At 31.3% G+C, this 18,186-nt stretch overlaps 2 protein-coding genes and 1 pseudogene across 2 annotated transcripts; all 3 read right to left on the bottom strand.

Moving 5' to 3' along the window:
• Positions 1-3,148: 3,148 nt before the first annotated feature.
• Positions 3,149-7,230, bottom strand: LOC112747893 (uncharacterized). The gene is made up of 12 exons (XM_029292892.2): positions 6,564-7,230; positions 5,619-6,478; positions 5,421-5,531; positions 5,313-5,345; positions 5,005-5,182; positions 4,729-4,910; positions 4,297-4,433; positions 4,111-4,206; positions 3,933-4,002; positions 3,763-3,837; positions 3,616-3,661; positions 3,149-3,524 (listed from the first exon to the last, which is right to left on the bottom strand). The coding sequence occupies exons 1-12, from the start codon at positions 6,931-6,933 to the stop codon at positions 3,463-3,465; spliced, it is 2,220 nt and encodes a 739-aa protein (XP_029148725.1). The 5' UTR covers positions 6,934-7,230; the 3' UTR covers positions 3,149-3,462.
• Positions 7,231-8,685: 1,455 nt separating this feature from the next.
• Positions 8,686-13,119, bottom strand: LOC112749383 (phenylcoumaran benzylic ether reductase Pyrc5-like; annotated as a pseudogene).
• Positions 13,120-14,185: 1,066 nt separating this feature from the next.
• LOC112749381 (isoflavone reductase) lies at positions 14,186-15,774 on the bottom strand. The gene is made up of 5 exons (XM_025797638.2): positions 15,475-15,774; positions 15,264-15,398; positions 14,931-15,168; positions 14,641-14,844; positions 14,186-14,556 (listed from the first exon to the last, which is right to left on the bottom strand). Exons 1-5 carry the CDS (start codon positions 15,688-15,690, stop codon positions 14,393-14,395), a joined length of 957 nt encoding a protein of 318 aa, XP_025653423.1. The 5' UTR covers positions 15,691-15,774; the 3' UTR covers positions 14,186-14,392.
• Between the last annotated feature and the right edge of the window lie 2,412 nt (positions 15,775-18,186).

Raw genomic sequence — 18,186 nt, 5'->3', positions numbered from 1 at the left:
TCTCCTTGCTTCAACCCTTGGTCGTTCACCCTTATTATAGAAGGGAAAGCTTCCAAAGTTGAAACCGGTTGAACCAAGCCACTTTCTTCTTCTTCAATCATCAAAACCAGTTCGGACAGAAAGAAGAGAGAAGGAACCGAAAGCAAAAACAATATGCAATTACCTCTCTCTTATCCCTTCTCATCAAACTTCATCAATCTGAGCCTTCCATCTTGACTTGGTCCCCAAGAAAGATTTCTGACCCTTGATGAACTCTTGATCCTTGACAGCTCCATCTGTTCCATTTTTGTTTCTTCCTCCACATAGCTACAGTAGCTACCTTCTGTGATGGATGAACAAAAGTGGAAACGAGCTTCACCTCAGAGATCTTTTTCTCTGACCGAAACAGATTTCTTCTACTTTAGGCATGGAGATCTTGAAGCTTCTACACCATATCTTGCCTTTAGTGGCAAAAATCTCAACCACACCATGCTTTGGATCTTCTTTTCGCTAAGGTCATCATCATCTTAACCTCTTGCTTGTTCATAGCTTCTGTGCTTCTTCTTCTGATAGCTTGCATTTTCTTCTTTACTGTCAGTGAAGTGACCAAAACAAAAGAAAGAGAGGAGAGAGAAGAGAGAAAAGATACAAAACTTTTCAAAGTACAATTAAATTATTTGAAATCCCACTCACATTACTCAAGGAGTGGAGTAACGTGTGGAATCATCAATGCAATTAACTCTATTTAATTTTCTTTTACAGTTACCAATACATGCAATTAAACCAAGTTAATTAAACTTTGAATTCCATCACCCATGGAGAAAGGTAACCGTGAAAAGCATGCTTCCAATTCTTTTCTTTCTTCTTTAATTTTGGACCAACTCTTTGTTGGATCAAAAGAAATTTGTTTTGGGCTTCCCATTAGTTGCAATTTGATGCATAAGCAAATTTTCTTTTGGCTGAATTTATTTTTGCTAAGGCTGAACCTCATCATTATATTGGGCTTAAATTTTCTTTTGGTCCAATAACAAAATCTGCATATTTCAACAAAATTGTTAAACGCAGCCGAGGCTTGGGCTAGTGGTAAGATCTGCTGCCTCGCAAGTAGCTGCACTCGGGTTCAAATCCTAGGAGAGGAAATATGAACCCTTAAAAAGAACTCATGTAGTGTGTGTGAGTGTGTTGTGTGGGTGTGTAATACATGAGTAATGCCTAAGATTAGGGGCTGTCTAATCCATGTGACAAAAAAAAAATAAAATAAAATAAAATTGTTAAACAACCAATTGATAATTTAGTTAATAATAACCAAAAATTAAATTAACAATTTTGTAAATAATATTTTTAACAATGTTTGATCATCATAATAATTTAAAATTTTCCAAATTCAATAATACTATATCATAATTTTTTATATTTTTTGAACAAAAATAATGGTAAACTTAATCATGAGTATATATATAGTCACTCAATAATAATAATAATAATAATAATAATAATAATAATATTTACTAAAATTATTAAAAATTATTCTACAAAAAAGTCAAAGTTAAAATCATTTGATATTTTTGTATTTAATATAATCAAAAGATGTCCTATTTTAAAAAACATGTTTGTATTAAAAAAAATATTTTAATTTGGATTTCAGAGCATCATTATTGTATTTGAATTCTCTAAATTTTGAATTTTAACTTTAGAGGGTAAAGTGTGATCTCTCATCCTTAAATAATTTTTCTCTCATATTTTTTCTTAGTCCCACCTATGAAATAAATGGTGAGAGATCACACTTTATTCTCTAAAGTGAAAATTCAAAATTTAGAGGATCCAAATTTATCATTATTCACCTTACTTGTTTCTAATGAAGAGAGTGTATTAATATGATAATGTCATTGTCTACATGCAAAAAGCTAAGTTAATAATAATAAAGGTCGACAGATAGTAAAAGTAAAATAGACAAGGGACTATTATGTTTGACAGAAAAAAACGTTAGGGATTGATTCGTATATTAATTTTTTTTGGAGACTAAAATGTCCGTTTTTTAAATTTTTGGGGACTGATCTGGGTAATTACTCTGCCGAAAAATGAATTGAGGACTGATTTGTCTATTGGAGTAAAATCTTAGGAATTGATCTGTATATTAATTTTTTTTTGGACTAAAATGTCCGCTTTTAAAATTTTCGGAGACTGATTTAGGTAATTACTCTAATAATAATATTAATAATAATAGGTTGTAGACCTAATAAGAATCACTCTAATAATATTAGGTTGTAGACCTAATAATATTAGTGTGTACCAAAAATATTTTATATGTTATCTTATTATTTTAAATGTATTATATATGTAAAATAATAAATAATTAATTTAATTATTAATTATAATATTAATATTTTTATTTTATTGAAGAATAAAGTCATTTACTTCTCGTGCATAGAGCATCTGTGTGTATTTTAATCTGTTATTTTATTTCATTTTAGTCAAATAATAGTGTAAAAAATAAAAAATTAATTTTTACTAGTAAAAAAAAGATATGCAACTATAGAAAAAAGATGTGCTTTGTTTTAATAATAATAATAATAATAATAATAATAATAATAATAATAATAATAATAATAATAGAAAACAAAAATATGTATAAGTTTTGATTTCATTTTACCATAAAAAAAATAAAAATCTTATAAGAGAAAAAATAACTGAAGCAAAAAATAACACAGGGAATGATATGAAATTGTTCATGATGTTGACCAAAAATTAAGAAAGAAAAAATGAGTTGTGTTTCTATGAGCTATGTTTGTGTGGGTTATAGGTATGGCCATGTGGTAAAGTCCAACAAAAAAAAAATTGTAAACCAATTCATCTAAAAAAATCGATTATTAAATGATTGGTCTAATCAAACTATATTATACCAATCTACAAATACATTTAACTTTGAATCAAAACTAACATTACCAATAATTATTGTACAGCAATCATCCCAACCCTTGATATAGAATCTTTTTACATGGTCTTTTAAGCTCTTAATTATTCTTTTTCCACCAAAGACATTCCCTTAAAACATTAAAACATTCTGGACGACTCGATGCAATTCCTTTTGGATTTCATATATGGAGCATATCGATCGGGAACTTGCTGCATTAATCAATTAATTAATTAATAATATACCAGATGCTTTACATGGCGGCTAACTCAATTAATTATATGTAATCAACAATATACTGGAACATATTGCGCCTGCATAATAGGCTAATAGCACAACGCGATATTCGATGATAAGTGTTGAATTATTGTATGTGTTACATAACATAAGATGCAGAAACTGATTTCAATTGATATTCGTGTCTCTGTGTCTCTATGTCTCTGTCTGTGTTATCTCAGCAACAACACTTTCCGTTCTTGTATGCTGAGTGATTCCAGCAGAAACAAGCAAGCATTAGTTAGTGCTGATCATATGATTTTGAGCACTCTTAGCTGAACGACATCCATGTTAACCTACACATATTGTTGAGTACCGCAGCTTTTTCTGTATATGCTCATGAACTTGGCCACAAATTCTGCACACAAACACCATGTTACTAAAATATTTGTTATCAGGTAAATCAATGTTAGAGAATGATTAGAAATGTTGTTATCTGATCCTTTTACCTTCTAACTTTAGTAAAGCTGTTGTTCCGGGTGGCAGTCTTCTTTCCTGTTAATCATATACAATACATATGTATAGTCTTTAATTTGGTTACTAATTTAAAAGAAAGAAAGGAAAATGGCATGGTCATGCTGGAAGGAGAAACTCACATAATACGCATGCCAATAGTAGACTTCTCTTTTTAAGCTGACCTCAATTCTTTTCAGGAGCTCTTCCACCAATTTCTGCATATTCCAACGAAATTTTCCATTTAAGAAAAGAAAATACTATTTTTGATATATTGAATGGATTCTTATCACACATGCACTGATTCAATTACCTGCAGGATCAGTTTGGGGTGGACAAAATCCAAGAGAAGCATTTGAAATTTTCCTCTTATTGAGAGTAAGCTGATAAAAGTGAATCATAACAAAATTTGAGATTAAATTAATGTTAACTTCGAAATCAACGATATATACATATATAGCAGGAAGCAAGTTAGGCAGAGAATTTCTTGCCGTGAAAATGATGGATCAGCTAGAATCTCTGCAGCTACTTCTATTACCATGTCCTCCCATCCAATTGGAATAGGTTGTTCTTCTGAAAATGGATAGCTACACAGCAGAGTGCACCAATTAGTCTCTGTAGACAAATGTATTAGAAATTCTGATGATAAAAATACTTTTCCTTTTAGGTGTTCTTACTTGTGCGCCTTGCAAGCTTCGAGTGCCATGATAGCTTTCCTCAGGTTTTGCTTTGATTTTATGGCAATCTTTGCGGCAAAATTAAGGGATACATCAATTTCCTCTTTCTTTGCTATATGAATAAGAACTTCAGCAATCTGGCATTGTGTTTGTGTTAGTTAGTTCTTTAAATTTGATTGTTCAATACAAATAAATGGAAGGAGATTTTAACCATTTCCATGAAAGGAATAGTAACAAAAAATTCTTGTAGAAACTAAAAGAACATAAAAGTAGATAGATAATAGTTTGAATTCGATTCAAGTTTAGTTCTTTTGCAGCAAATATAGCAGAGTGTATCATGCATCTTGTCACACTACCTTGCTACAGTATCTATGCATATAAGTAATCAAATCCAAAATTAACTTTTCTATCTTTTCATTGTTTAATGCTTACTTGGTGAGTTTGAGGTGCATCAACTTTGATAATTTTAAAACGGTTTTTAACAGGCTCAACAATGGCTGCATCATCTTCACAGCAGAGAACTAGTTTACATATATCCGAATACCGGTCTATAATCCATTTAATCATGTGCTGGATGTTCTCCACTGCTTTATCAACGCCATAAAGAAGTATTACTGAAATCAAGAGAATCAAACCTTTTTAGCTACACTCACATTAAAGGATGAATCCTTTTAAGATTTCATACATACATGCATTCAGACAACAAACCTTTATAATCAGGCTTGAAATTAACATTGCTGACTTCGGGTGTCATTGCATATATATTGCTAATTTCTTTGATTAATCCCAGCAAAGCATATTTAGCATTTGGTTCCATGCTTACATTGAGCTCCATGTGATGCGCACTAGATGCTATTGAAACACATACTTTGATAGGCCTCTTGTCCTGTTAAAGCAGTTTATTGCCATCAGAACATAGCAATGGACTGAAACTCCATCATTTTGGAACAAGGACCAAGACTGTTTATACTTATCAGTCATCAGATTATATAGCTAAAGTATTTAGAAATCTTTACCTGAATAGGGAAGCTCCTTAACTCATGGGACATCTGCAAAAAGGGCCTGATAAGGTCAGCTTAAGAATGCAAATATATGTATAAGGAAAACTATGGGAAGAAACTCACATTGCAGCATGCATCACCATATATTTCGCGTAGAAGAGCCATTGCTAGTTCTCTTTTCCCAGAACCGGAGGGTCCTTTGAGCAGAATATGAGGGCAAGAGCCCTGAGACACCTTAAATCCAAAGTAGTGTCAAAGTCAGAAACTATACAAAAAAAGGGCAACTGAAAAGTAACTATTTATGAGTGTCTGGAAACTTACTAATTCCTTGAGAAGTTGAGCTTCTTGTTTGTTGCAAATGAAGCCATTAAGTGAAGCAGGTTGGTGCTTATCAGCCCAGAATTGTGGGAGGGTTTCCACCACAATAGCCCTGCCAATGAAAGAAGCCTCAATTGGCCTTTTACGCTCCGGCGATTTCATCGATGTCCTGCAGTTTCCTGTCCTCATGCAAGCAAACCATGATGCATCCTTCTGGCTCTTCTTCCTGTTGGCTGTGAATTTCCTCATGCTATCAGTTGTCTTCACACTACCATCGCTCGTCATACTGCTACCGCCCTTTCTGCTTGTAACAGCTGAACTTGATCTAGACACACCAGATGAGGCGATTCCTCGGATGTTCATGCCATTTCCGTTGCTTTCATCCTCAACGGAAGAAGCAGGGAGACCTCTAATGTGGGGACTCATGGCGGTTCCTGCAGGACTTGGGCTATAATATCCATATTGTTGAAGTTTTTGGGGCAACAGCGAAGATTTCTTGCCCTGCAAGGCACTGCTTTCTCGAGAGAAGAAAAGATCACCCGGTTGAATAGACTCAGTGGTGGAAGTCATTGACTCATCCAAAGTGCTAGGGTCATTGGATAGTTTCACCTCTGCTATGATTTCATTGATCTCTGCCACTGAAGGTGCATTGAGAACCATGCCTCTGGCCATTGGAGACGTAGTTCTTCTCTGCTGTTCCCTCAACCTTGGTGCTGTCACTGATCTTTTATAGTTTGACTTATCAACCACTCTTTCCACTTCAACATGACCTGAAGAACCGTGATGCTTTCTGCTGTAAGGAGACACGGTTCTCCCAACATCTGGTTTTGGCAAAGGGCTTATATTTCTCCTTGTGTTCAAACCTATGTTGCACAAATACGAAACAGTTATAAATACAATATATTATGATAGCAAAACAAATTTAAGAAGCTTGTGATAAGCATACACCTCTTATGGGTGATGGTGGGGGACCGTGATCATCAGTATCATCGCCATCATCATCGCCAGCTACTCGAAGCTTAAAGGGTGACTTGCTATGGTGTTGCCTTCTCCGAGGTTGGCTTGGAACAGAAGCTATTGTTGTGGTGGCTGATGAGGTTTCAGTTTCGAACTTGGAATGGTTGTATTGGTGCCTCCTGTGTAGTGCCAATGGACTCTTGGCAATTAGAGTGAAAGCTTTTGCATCTTCAGGATCCAAAGCAATGTTCTTTCTTTCTCGTTCATGTCTCGGAACCTCTTGCCACTCTGTCTCTGTGTCTGACGGCTCATAACCACTCTTGGTTGAGTGTTTCTGCGATGAAAACCGGTTATTATCCATGGTTGAAAAAATAAAGAAAAAAAGTCAACCTCTCAATACAACTCTGTCACCACTACAATGAATGGTGTTTATAGTTAGAAAGTGAGAAAGAAACTAAGAAGACAAGTTAGTGGCAATGACAGAGAAGGGTATCAATAAAGAAGAAGGGAATCGGGAATAGAAGCGCGATGGTTTCGAAATGTGACCTTATTGGTGACGGTAATAACAAGTGTGTCGGGATATGAAAACTTTTTGTATTGTATAGTAAGAAATGTTTTTGGATCCAGCATAGTTTTAGTTTTATTTTATTGAGAAAGTGTTAGGTCACATTTTCATTAAAATTTAATCAAGATTTAACTATTAAAAAAATATGTAGTTATAATCTTATACTATTAAAATATTAATAATAGTTAGCTGATAACTATAAATTACAAAAAAATCACTTAGATAAAAATGTTTAAAACGTCTTTTTTTAAAGATATTTTTTAAATGTGCTAATTTCCAAGCACTACTGTATTTTATTTACAGCAAAACATTCAAGATAGTTTTCATATCATACAAATTTGTATTATCTAGGGATATGCATAGCCTGGGTGACACCGGATTTGATGTGACTTAGACTCGACCCGAAATATATATCGGGCCTATTTATTAGACCCGAATCCAGCTCTAAACCTGATGAAACGTATACACTTTTGGGTCACGATTATACCGAAAAAAAACCGGATGAAAACCAGGTCGTTACCATTACATTACCTTGATACCTTCTTATAAGCTAGCATGTGAAAATATCCAAATTTTCAAGACTCCAACCATTATTTGACATGGTAAAATTCACTTAGAAAAACATAACAAGAACCAACTCTTCTCTAAATTAAAGCATAACCATAATCAATACTAATATTGTCTAATAACACCAAATATTTAAATCAATACAAATAACACAATATTATGCATTAGTCTAAAATCTTGTGCATTTTAAACATAAAACATTAACTTATAGTCTTATAATAACTAATAACACAAAATATTAAGGTTTACAATACTTAAATTCCACATAAGAATAGCCATCATCCATCACTAATAACACAAAATATTAATTGTGTATGATGATCGGGCCACCAAACCGAGTTTGGGTAACCCGAGCTATGACCCGGACCCAACCTGAAATAATGACCGGGTCTATTTTTGAGACCCTTACCCGACCCTAGACCCGATGAAATCACACTAAATTAACCCCTAAAGTGTTCGGAACCGGGCTGGATCTTCGGGTCGGGCCGGACCATGCACACCCCTAATATTATCTAAAAATTTTAAAAAATTACTTATATCAAAAGCAAAACATCTGAAACCATAATTACTCTTATCAAACATATTAATTTTTTGGAATAAAAATCTGTCCAAGTAAAATGTTCGATCTAGAATTGATTGAGGATAATTTAGGTGTTTGTTCCTATTTATTATTCATTCTCTTATTTATTATTTATTTTCTTTTAAAATTAATAAAAATACTATTTATATATTAAAATTAGCTATTAAATTATTTATTATGTATTTTTATGTATTTCTATATAAATACATATATAATTTAATTTATTTTTAATGTATATTTTATATTTTAATATATATTCTATATTAATAATAATTTTGACGTATCCATAATTGCAAAATTATTTGTGTCACAAGTCACAACGCGAAACAACATAGAACAAAAACTCTTGGTTTGTTTTTCCGAAGCACCTAATAAATGTCGTTGTTTATGATACACATTTAACGCATTAAATTATGTCACTTTGTCCTTTTTACTTCCTTCTAATCCTTTATGCATGGGTTGCTATTTTGTCCTTTTTCGGTTCTGGCTTCGGGGTAGAGAAATTTCGGATGTTGTTGTTTAGGAGCTGCCAGCTTCGGTGACGAAAATAAAAAATTCCTAACATGGTTATCAACGTCCAACAATACTCACGCTTTCGAGAAACTAGCCTAGTGAATTTCACTTGACTAGCATTATTTCTTAGATTAGTTAATAGTTATGCTTTTATACAATTATGTTACTTTTCTTGCTCAAGGTGTCTGGATCGATAACATTGCTCTTCCTTTTTGTCTTGGTTTAATGCCACTAATTAACAAATTTAAATGCACAATGAATCCTGAGACAAGAACAACAATCAATTTATGATATGATTTTGTTATAAATAATTACAACATACAAGAAAAACAGCGACCAACTTGGAGTCCAAAGTCTCAACTAGTTACACATGATAGGCCGCTACAGTAGTTTTATTGCGCTGAGTAGAGTAATTTAAATTTATAGATATGATGCACTCCATGGATTTCAAACAAACTGATTCAAGTAGGTGTCGACAGTGGTGTATTTCACTTCGGGGTATAGTTGAGAAGCTTCCACGCCAAAAGAAGGTTCAATCTCAAAGTTTGTGCAATCTCCCTTAACCAGCGCAGAGTGGGATAATGACAAGAGAAGGCTCACAGGAAAAGGTGACTCTGTACAAATGTACAAAGTTAAAAGAACAAGCATGTACTTCAATATCATAAATGTTAGAAACAAGAGACAAAACTGGAGGAAGGATTTGTGTATATTCAAGTTGTCTGAATGATACAATATAGAAGGGTATTTATAGGGGCTAAGAGAATCGTAATAATAAAGACCTAATATTCTATAATAAATATTCAGATATACTAAATAATTCTAATTGATTCTAATTGATCCTAATTATATTCTAACATCCCCCTCAAACTCAAGTGAGTTTGAAACATATTTAAAACAATGAAATAAATAGAAAAAGAACTGCATAAATTGATAAAACGGGTGCAGACAGAACTGCCGGAAGGAAGCGCAGATGGAACTGCCGCTAGTCTGAAGGAAGCGCAGACGGAACTGCCGCTTGTCTGAAGGAAGCGCAGACGGAACTGCCGCTTGTCTGAAGGAAGTGCAGATGGAACTGCCAGAAAGAAACGCATACGGAACTGCCACAAGGAAACACGCATACGGAACTGTCACGGGAGAACGCAGACGGAACTGCCACGGGAGAACGCAGACGGAACTGCCACGGGAGAATGCAGACGGAACTGCCACGGGAGAATGCAGACGGAACTGCCACGGGAGAACGCAGACGGAACTGCCACGGGAGAATGCAGACGGAAGGAGAACGCAGACGGAACTGCCACGAGAGAATACAAACGGAACTGCCAAAAGAGAGCGAAAACTATATGATTTCTTCATGAGAATAGGTAAGCAGCAGATGACAATGGTGTTTGATCATTCAACTCGAAAAAAAAACAGAAGACAGAGAAAATAGGCTAGTCGGTGAGGTGAAAAAGTATCAAAGGAGTGACAAAATAGAAAGATGAATGACATAGAAAAAAAATGCAAAAACTACGGTGATTTCACCGCAAGGAAAACAACATATCCTCTTCAAGGAGGATACCATGGCTCTGATACCATGTTAGAAAGAAGAGACAAAACTGGAGGAAGGATTTGTGTATATTCAAGTTGTCTGAATGATACAATATAGAAGGGTATTTATAGGGGCTAAGAGAATCGTAATAATAAAGACCTAATATTCTATAATAAATATTCAGATATACTAAATAATTCTAATTGATTCTAATTGATCCTAATTATATTCTAACAATAACCAAGGAGATTTGATGTTGGTTCTTACTAACCTTGGATGTTCTTAATAATTTGATCCTCAGGGATAATATATTTTTTCAAGGTTCTTGCCAATCTTGTTCTCCCACAGCGAAACAATCTCTTGAATGTCAAAACATTAGCAGGGGGCCTTTGACGGTATAAGTCCCTACATCCTCCTCCGCAACATAAACTCCTGAATTAACAAAAAATTAAATATTACATATATAATCATTCATGTACTTTCTTCTACCAATTTAAACTTTTTGGATAAATAATTTCTTGACAACAAATAAATGTGATGAGTAACATTAGTGTTACCTTTGACATTTCCATCTCCCAAAATGGCTACCTTATCTCTGGGAGGAGATGTGACACCTTGCTGTCCAAGAGTACTTAAGAAGTATCCAGCAAAGGCATTGGAAACAACACAAGTATGGGGAATTCCTTCAGCTTCAATCGCCCTTCTGATTTTCGCTTTCCCCGCAAGAGCACTAGCTGCTGGCTCAACCGCGTTATGACGGTCTACATCCAGCCCAAATTCCGATGGCAAAAACCTCTGAAAATAAAAAAGGAAAATAAAAACGCAAATCGAATGGACCCTTACTATCTCCATTATATTAATGTTGTCCATGGTTGATGGATCTAAAAAATTTTGATCCTGGAGTAAAATATATATAACATAATAATAATTTAGGTTTAGCTAATATAAGTTTTAAAGATACATCACAAGCTTATTATTAGTGGAATGTTCTAAATTTTTTTATTTAATAACTACAAAGTAAATACATTAAAAACTTAAATTTTTTGAATTTTTAATAAAAATATTTTCAATTTATAATTTTAATATGTATCTTTAAGACATAAGATAAATAAATTTTAATAATTTTTATAATAAAAATATTATATGTATATAAAAGTCAGCTATCAAATTATTCATTAATCATTATATATTTGTGTATAAATATATTTATTATTTAATTTATTTTCAATGTGTATTTTGTATTTTAATATATATTCTATACGAATAGTTACTTTTTATGTACATATAACATAATTATTGTTATAATTATATTTTGTTATTATAAAATATGATTAGTCTTCAATATATATAATAAATTAAAACACTAAAATAGTAATTTAAATAATAATATATAATTTAAAATTCTATTTTTTAGATTTTATATTTTTAAAAAAATTGAGTAATTTTTTTAACAATACAATCAAAATGTCTCTCTTTTTATATATATATTATTAAACAATTATTTAAAAATTACTTCTCATACAATCAAAAGCTAACTCTCAGTAATATTCATAGTTAAAAAAAAATTCTTTCAATTAATATAGTTGTTACAGAAAACACTAAAACTAATTTAAAAAAAAAAGATAAATAATATCTTTTGAATTCATTTTTAAGAAAGAATATTAATCTTATTTAAATATAATTGAGAATTGATCCTTTTAATAAATATCTAATATAACTCTTAAATTGACTATTAAGTATCAAAAGTTAAATAAAAAATAAATGTGGAGTCAAATTTTATAATTTAACGAGAATAAATAAATATTATTATGATGTACTATTAAAAAAAAAATTTAAATTGTAACGGGGCACCACTACAATGCATATATAATGCACCTAACCTTGATGTTTCCAGCTTCTTTTATTGCTGATATAATGTTGAGTTGGTCTTCCGTTTGTGCTCCACTTACAGCAGAGATGACAACATCAACTTGCTTCAATGCTTTAACAAGACTTGAATGATCACTTATATCACCCTACAAAATCAGAAACAAAACAAATCAGAACCATTAAACTTGAAGTTACTTTACTTGCTTGAAAATGATAATAGTACTAACATATAGAAAGGTGACTCGGAACTCTTGAAGCTTTGAATAAGGTTGGATTTGTGAGGATGAGAGAGGCTGCTCTCTTTGACAAGAACAAACGTGGGGTGTCCGGCTTTTGCGCTTGCATTAACTATGAATTTTCCGATGTATCCAGTGCCTCCCACAACTAAAACTTTGCTTTTCTGTGCCATGGTGAATGCAGCCAAAATGATAGAAATTTGATTGTGATGATGTCCATTTATATGGCTGTGCTTTCCCAGTTCCCAATCCCCACACGGGACAACAAATTAAAGGCTAATAAAGTTCTTACAGCATAATGAATTTGTTGATTTGTATTACCAATTAAGTGACGTGACGCCATTGCCAATTATATTCGATCACCTCATAATGGTTGATGGTTTTCTGTTTCAAACATTGGCATAAGAAATTCTTGGGACTTGTGGGAAATGCTGATTGGTATGTAAGATCTTTTGTTTATTTTTGTCACCGATATCTGGAACCTTACATTGGAAAAGTCCAGAGTCCAAACCATACCAGTCGACTTTTCTAACAAGTACAACGTTTATTATGTAATATTCGAAGGAAAAATATATGGAACCAAAATGTGACCCGCCAAAAAGTAAACAAAACCGTTTAATTAAAATCACTTTTTCAATAATATGTTTGAAAACCGCTCTTAAGATCATGGAGCACAAATCAAAACCCAATTTTTCATGGAATCCAAACACATTTTAGCTGATTTTTGACTGATATGCTTTTGATTCTTTAGTTGTTCTCATATTTGAATTGAATACTGTAGTATCTTAAAATACCGATCGGGTTATTCATAAATCTAGTACAGACACGAAATACGATATGTTAATATACCAATTTTAAAATCTAATAAAACACGAGACATTTATATATATAAAATATAAAATAATTTTTAGATAAATTTTAATAATATTTTAATATTTTATTAATATTAAAATATAATTTTTTTTAAAAATTTTATTTTAATTATATAAAATATTTAAAATATTTTTTATTTTAATAAATAATAATATATACTATTTTTAAATTTATTTTAAATTGTCGGATGAGTGTCAAAGAGTGTCCATATTTAAAATATGTGTGATACGTAAATGCAACAACTTGACAAAGTGTCCATGCAATTACATATGTATTTTTTATATTTTATTATGTAAACATTAGATCCTTGAAAACATAAAGTTAAAAACAATAACTTTTATATCACAATAGATTATAATAAACTAAATATTATTTGAGTTATATTACTTAAAATTATTTTTAAATAAAAATTACTAAAAAGATATAAATTTAAATAATTATTTTATAAACAAAAGATAATAAAAACTTTGCAAAAAATAATATGTATGAAAAAATATTATAAAAATATTATAAAAAAATAATAAAAGGTGGAATTGGTGATAAGACATAAATTTCTTCAATTAATAGTTTAACATAAAATTTTAGCTTTTAATAAATGCAAGTTAGACTGCAGAACTATGTTTACTTTTAAAAGGAGAAAAAAAATAGCCAAATAAGAAAATAAAGTTTTCAAGGAAATTAAAAATGCTTTTAAAACTCCTAAGTCCTAACGCTAAACTAAATACACTCATAATCAACCAATAATAAAGTGACAATGAAGTCCAGGTTCAATTTTAAAATAATTTCTGAAATGCATGACGACCCCTCCTTCACCAAGCGGCAACAGCTAATGAGATTAAAAAACAATGAGTCGTAATAGAATGATAAATAAATGAGAGTAAGTTGAAAATAACACACATGTTGCTGTTTATCTATAAAATATTTGTTGGATATAATATAAGGTTACATAATGTTGAAGAACAAGATAAGAACTAAAAAAAAAAAAAGCAGAACAACAATGCTAGTAGAAAGACCCAAGTCCCTCCACTCTTATTGAGCCTTCTCTGAGTTCTCTCGAGTGTAACAAACATTATTCTCAGACTTTATATTTTAGACAAATTGATTCAAATATTCATCAACAGTGGTGTATTTCACATCAGGGTAAAGTTCATAAGCTTCTACATCTTTAGCAGGGTCAATCTCATACACTGCATCACCCCTTATCTGCTGTGAATGGTACAACGCCAACAGGTAGTTATTTGGGAAAGATGACACTGCACAATTATATTCAATATTGGTTAATCTTATTATCGTACCATACAAAGTTTGAATAGTAGTGCTAGCTAGTTATTACTAACCCTTGATTTGTTCAATAACTTTTTCCTCAGGAACGTAAATCCTCTCAAGGGTCTTGCCAATCTTTTTCTCCCACAATGAAACCACCTCGTTGAAAGTCAAATAATTTTTAGGGAGCCTTATGTGAAAGGCTTTGTTCAAAGTTCTAGAGTCTGCTGCTGCCTTAATTGTATAGGTACCAACATCTGCCTCAGTAATATAAGCACCTGAGACAACCCAAATTAACCATATAATTAGTTACATTATTTAGACTAGGTTAGTTAATGGATGTTACTTTGTTATTGTTTGTTACCTTTGACATTTCCATCTCCTTGAATGTATACTTTATCCCTTGGAGGAACTGTGGTATCAAGCTGTGACAAGTTACGCAAGAAGTAACCGGTGAAGGCGTGACAGCAGAGGTAAGTGTAGGGGATTCCTGCCTCCTCAACTAATCTTCGGATTTTTGCCTTCTCCTCGAAAACTTCCCTAACGGGTTCTAATGCGTCGTGGCGGTCCACATCAAGCCCAAATTCTGATGGGAAGAACCTCTGAAAGCAAGAGCAACAAATTCAGAAAAAAAGTAAACTGAAAAAACCATGACAGAAAAAATTAAGAAACAAAATTAGAGAAACTATATATGCACCTTTACATTTCCAGCTTCTTTGATTGCTGCAATAATCTTCACCTGATCCTCAATAAGTAATCTACCAGCTGCGCAGATCACAACATCAACTTGCTTGATGGCCTTAACCAAACTTGCATGATCATTTATGTCACCCTGCAAGAAGCATGACAACACGTTACAAAAATATTAGAAGTCTCACGTCTCTTAAGGATAAAGTTGATCTCTATACCTCGAGCAGGGTAACGCCGGATTTCTGGTAGCTCTCAAGAAGTTGTTCCTTACTTTCGGGGTTAGCGGCGGTGATGAGGGTAGGTTTAGGAATAGCGGCAGCGTTCTTCCTGACCAAAGCAAAAGTGGGGTGACCTGCTTTAACACTAGCCCAAACTATGTGCCTTCCAATGGCTCCGGTTGGTCCAAGGACCAAAATCTTGGTTTCCTCCGCCATGGATAAAATTCAAATAAAATAAAATAGTAAGATATATTTGCTAAATGAATTCAAAGTAGTTATTTGTGCAAAGCAATGAATGGACTCTGCTCATTACTTATAGACTTCACTGATAGCTACTTTCAACTCCCAACTTGACTGGTCACTAGTGTGGAAATATAGAAATGAAATTTACAAATAAAATAAAATAAAACCATTGAAAATTTGGATTTAGTACTGTTTTGCTGAAGTATCTCATGCATCATATGAAGAAAACAATGTACTATTTTCTTTTTCTCTAACAAGGACTGACTAGGCGGCTTCTCTACTATTCAAACAAAAATAATTGAGTAATTAGATAAATTAATCTTTAGAAAAAAATTAATAAAGTTTTTTAAGAGAGCAGATATTAATATATTCTCTCTTTAAAGTGTAAATTTTTAAAATTTTATTTGTCATTTTATTCAAAACAAATTAGTCTCCAAAATATCTTATAATATATATCTAGCAAATGGTAATCCATGTTATTGAACCATAAATCTTAATTACATTGGTTTTGTTTTATATCTTCAAAATTTATGTCTTGAAATCAATATTTTTCTCTTACAGACAAAACGCGATCAAATAAAAAGTACGTGATTCAAGAGATTAGGAAAATTATCTTAGTAATTTTATTATATATTATGTGCCTTTTTTATTATAATTGAAATTAATTTTTTTAAAAAATTAAAAATATTTTTAATCCTCTTTCTATTTTTTTTTATTTTTTTCGTTCATTCACCATTTTATCTCTCTTATATATCATTATCAATAACTAATTAAAAATTTGATAATCAAAATATACAACATAATATTCTCTAATTATAATTAAAATTAAACTAGGAATATTAAAATTAAAATTAAAATATAATTATATTATATTACTAATATAACAACCTAAATGTGTTATATGACACTCTCTCATTAAAATTGAGATAAAATATTTTCTTTCAAAATTAATAAACTCTTATAATTCAAATAAATTCATAAAATTATAAAAAATACATTAAATTTATAATTAAATATAATTAAAAAAAATCTCATAATATTATTCACATAAAAAATATTATTGTTATTATTATTATTATTATATGCATATTTTTTATTTTTTATTTAGTTCTAAATTTTAATCACTTATCTTTCTAATCTATATTTTCACTTTTCTTCCTTCAAATATTTATTATATATAATTTAGAGATAATATTAATATTGTGATTAATAATTAGAATCAAGATTATTTCATTGTTTCAAAAAATTTGATTTTGAATTAATTTTATAGTTATTAATATAATTTTTTTAATACTAATATCTAATTATATTTTTATATATAGAGAAAAAATATTATTTTTAAATAACAAACATAAAAGTTAATTATTTTTATTTATGCCACAGACTTAACACCTAATTAAATGTAAAACTATATGCATTAAATTTTTTCAAGTTTTAGATCATGAATGTTAAAATTAATTATTAATAAAAAATTAAACTCTTTCACATGAAGATGATAACTTAAAAATTTATTAATTTTTATCTATCAAACACAACTTTTTAGTTGACAAAAACTTTGTCTCGCACAATTTTTTTGTATGAAATATTTTTTTAATAAAATAATGTTATTTTGATTATAATTTGGATTAGAGTTGGCAATGGGAAGGGTAGGGTAGGGTTTAGACGCTACCCTAACGAGTTAAAATTTTTTTTAAAATTTTACCCTATCCTATCCGCGGGTTGAGAATCTCTCAACCCTAACCCTACTCGCACCCTAAAGTTCTAAATCCTACCCTACCTGATTCTACCCGCAGAAACAAAAAAAAAATTCAAATAAATATAAAATTCAACCATTCCAAATTTCATACATATTAATAAAATATAAAATAAAAAACTAAGTTCAAATTAAAATTAAAAACAATAAAATCTTAAAGAAATCCAAAATAAAATTACAAATAATATGATCATCAACTAGTTTAGTGATTATTTCAAGTTTTTTATAAGAAGATTGTGAGTACAAGACTCACTTTCTTCATTACATACATAACTTTTACATATATATTATATAATATATTCAAGATACGAGTAGGATAAAGTAGAGTATATCCTAAACCCATACTTTATCCGCCGGCAAATTTACACCCTACCTTATCCTACTCGCAGTGGATATGGTAGACAACCCTATCCGAACGGATTGATCCGAATTGGGTACTCGCGAGTAAGGTATATATTACTAGCCCTATTTGAACACAAATTAACCAAATGCCACATACGAAGTTTTTTGTGTGTGGGGTGAGGTGGGGTTGGGGGACCAAATAAGAAGTCTAAGTCAAGAAAGAATTTTGTTTGGTTGTGCGCATATTTTGCTCGCTACCTCTCCAAAATATTTCGAATCTTCTCTTTTTCTTTTCTTTTTTTTTTTTTTTGTTTTTCAGACCATTAGGTAGTAGGTGACACTGTGAGTAGATGGAACACACAATTTTGAACTAG

This window comes from Arachis hypogaea, chromosome 15 (genome assembly GCF_003086295.3).
Source record: "Arachis hypogaea cultivar Tifrunner chromosome 15, arahy.Tifrunner.gnm2.J5K5, whole genome shotgun sequence".
Classification (NCBI taxonomy): Eukaryota; Viridiplantae; Streptophyta; class Magnoliopsida; order Fabales; family Fabaceae; genus Arachis; species Arachis hypogaea.
The sequence above is the reverse complement of the archived record's forward strand: the minus strand, read 5'-3'. Positions and strand labels throughout refer to the sequence as shown.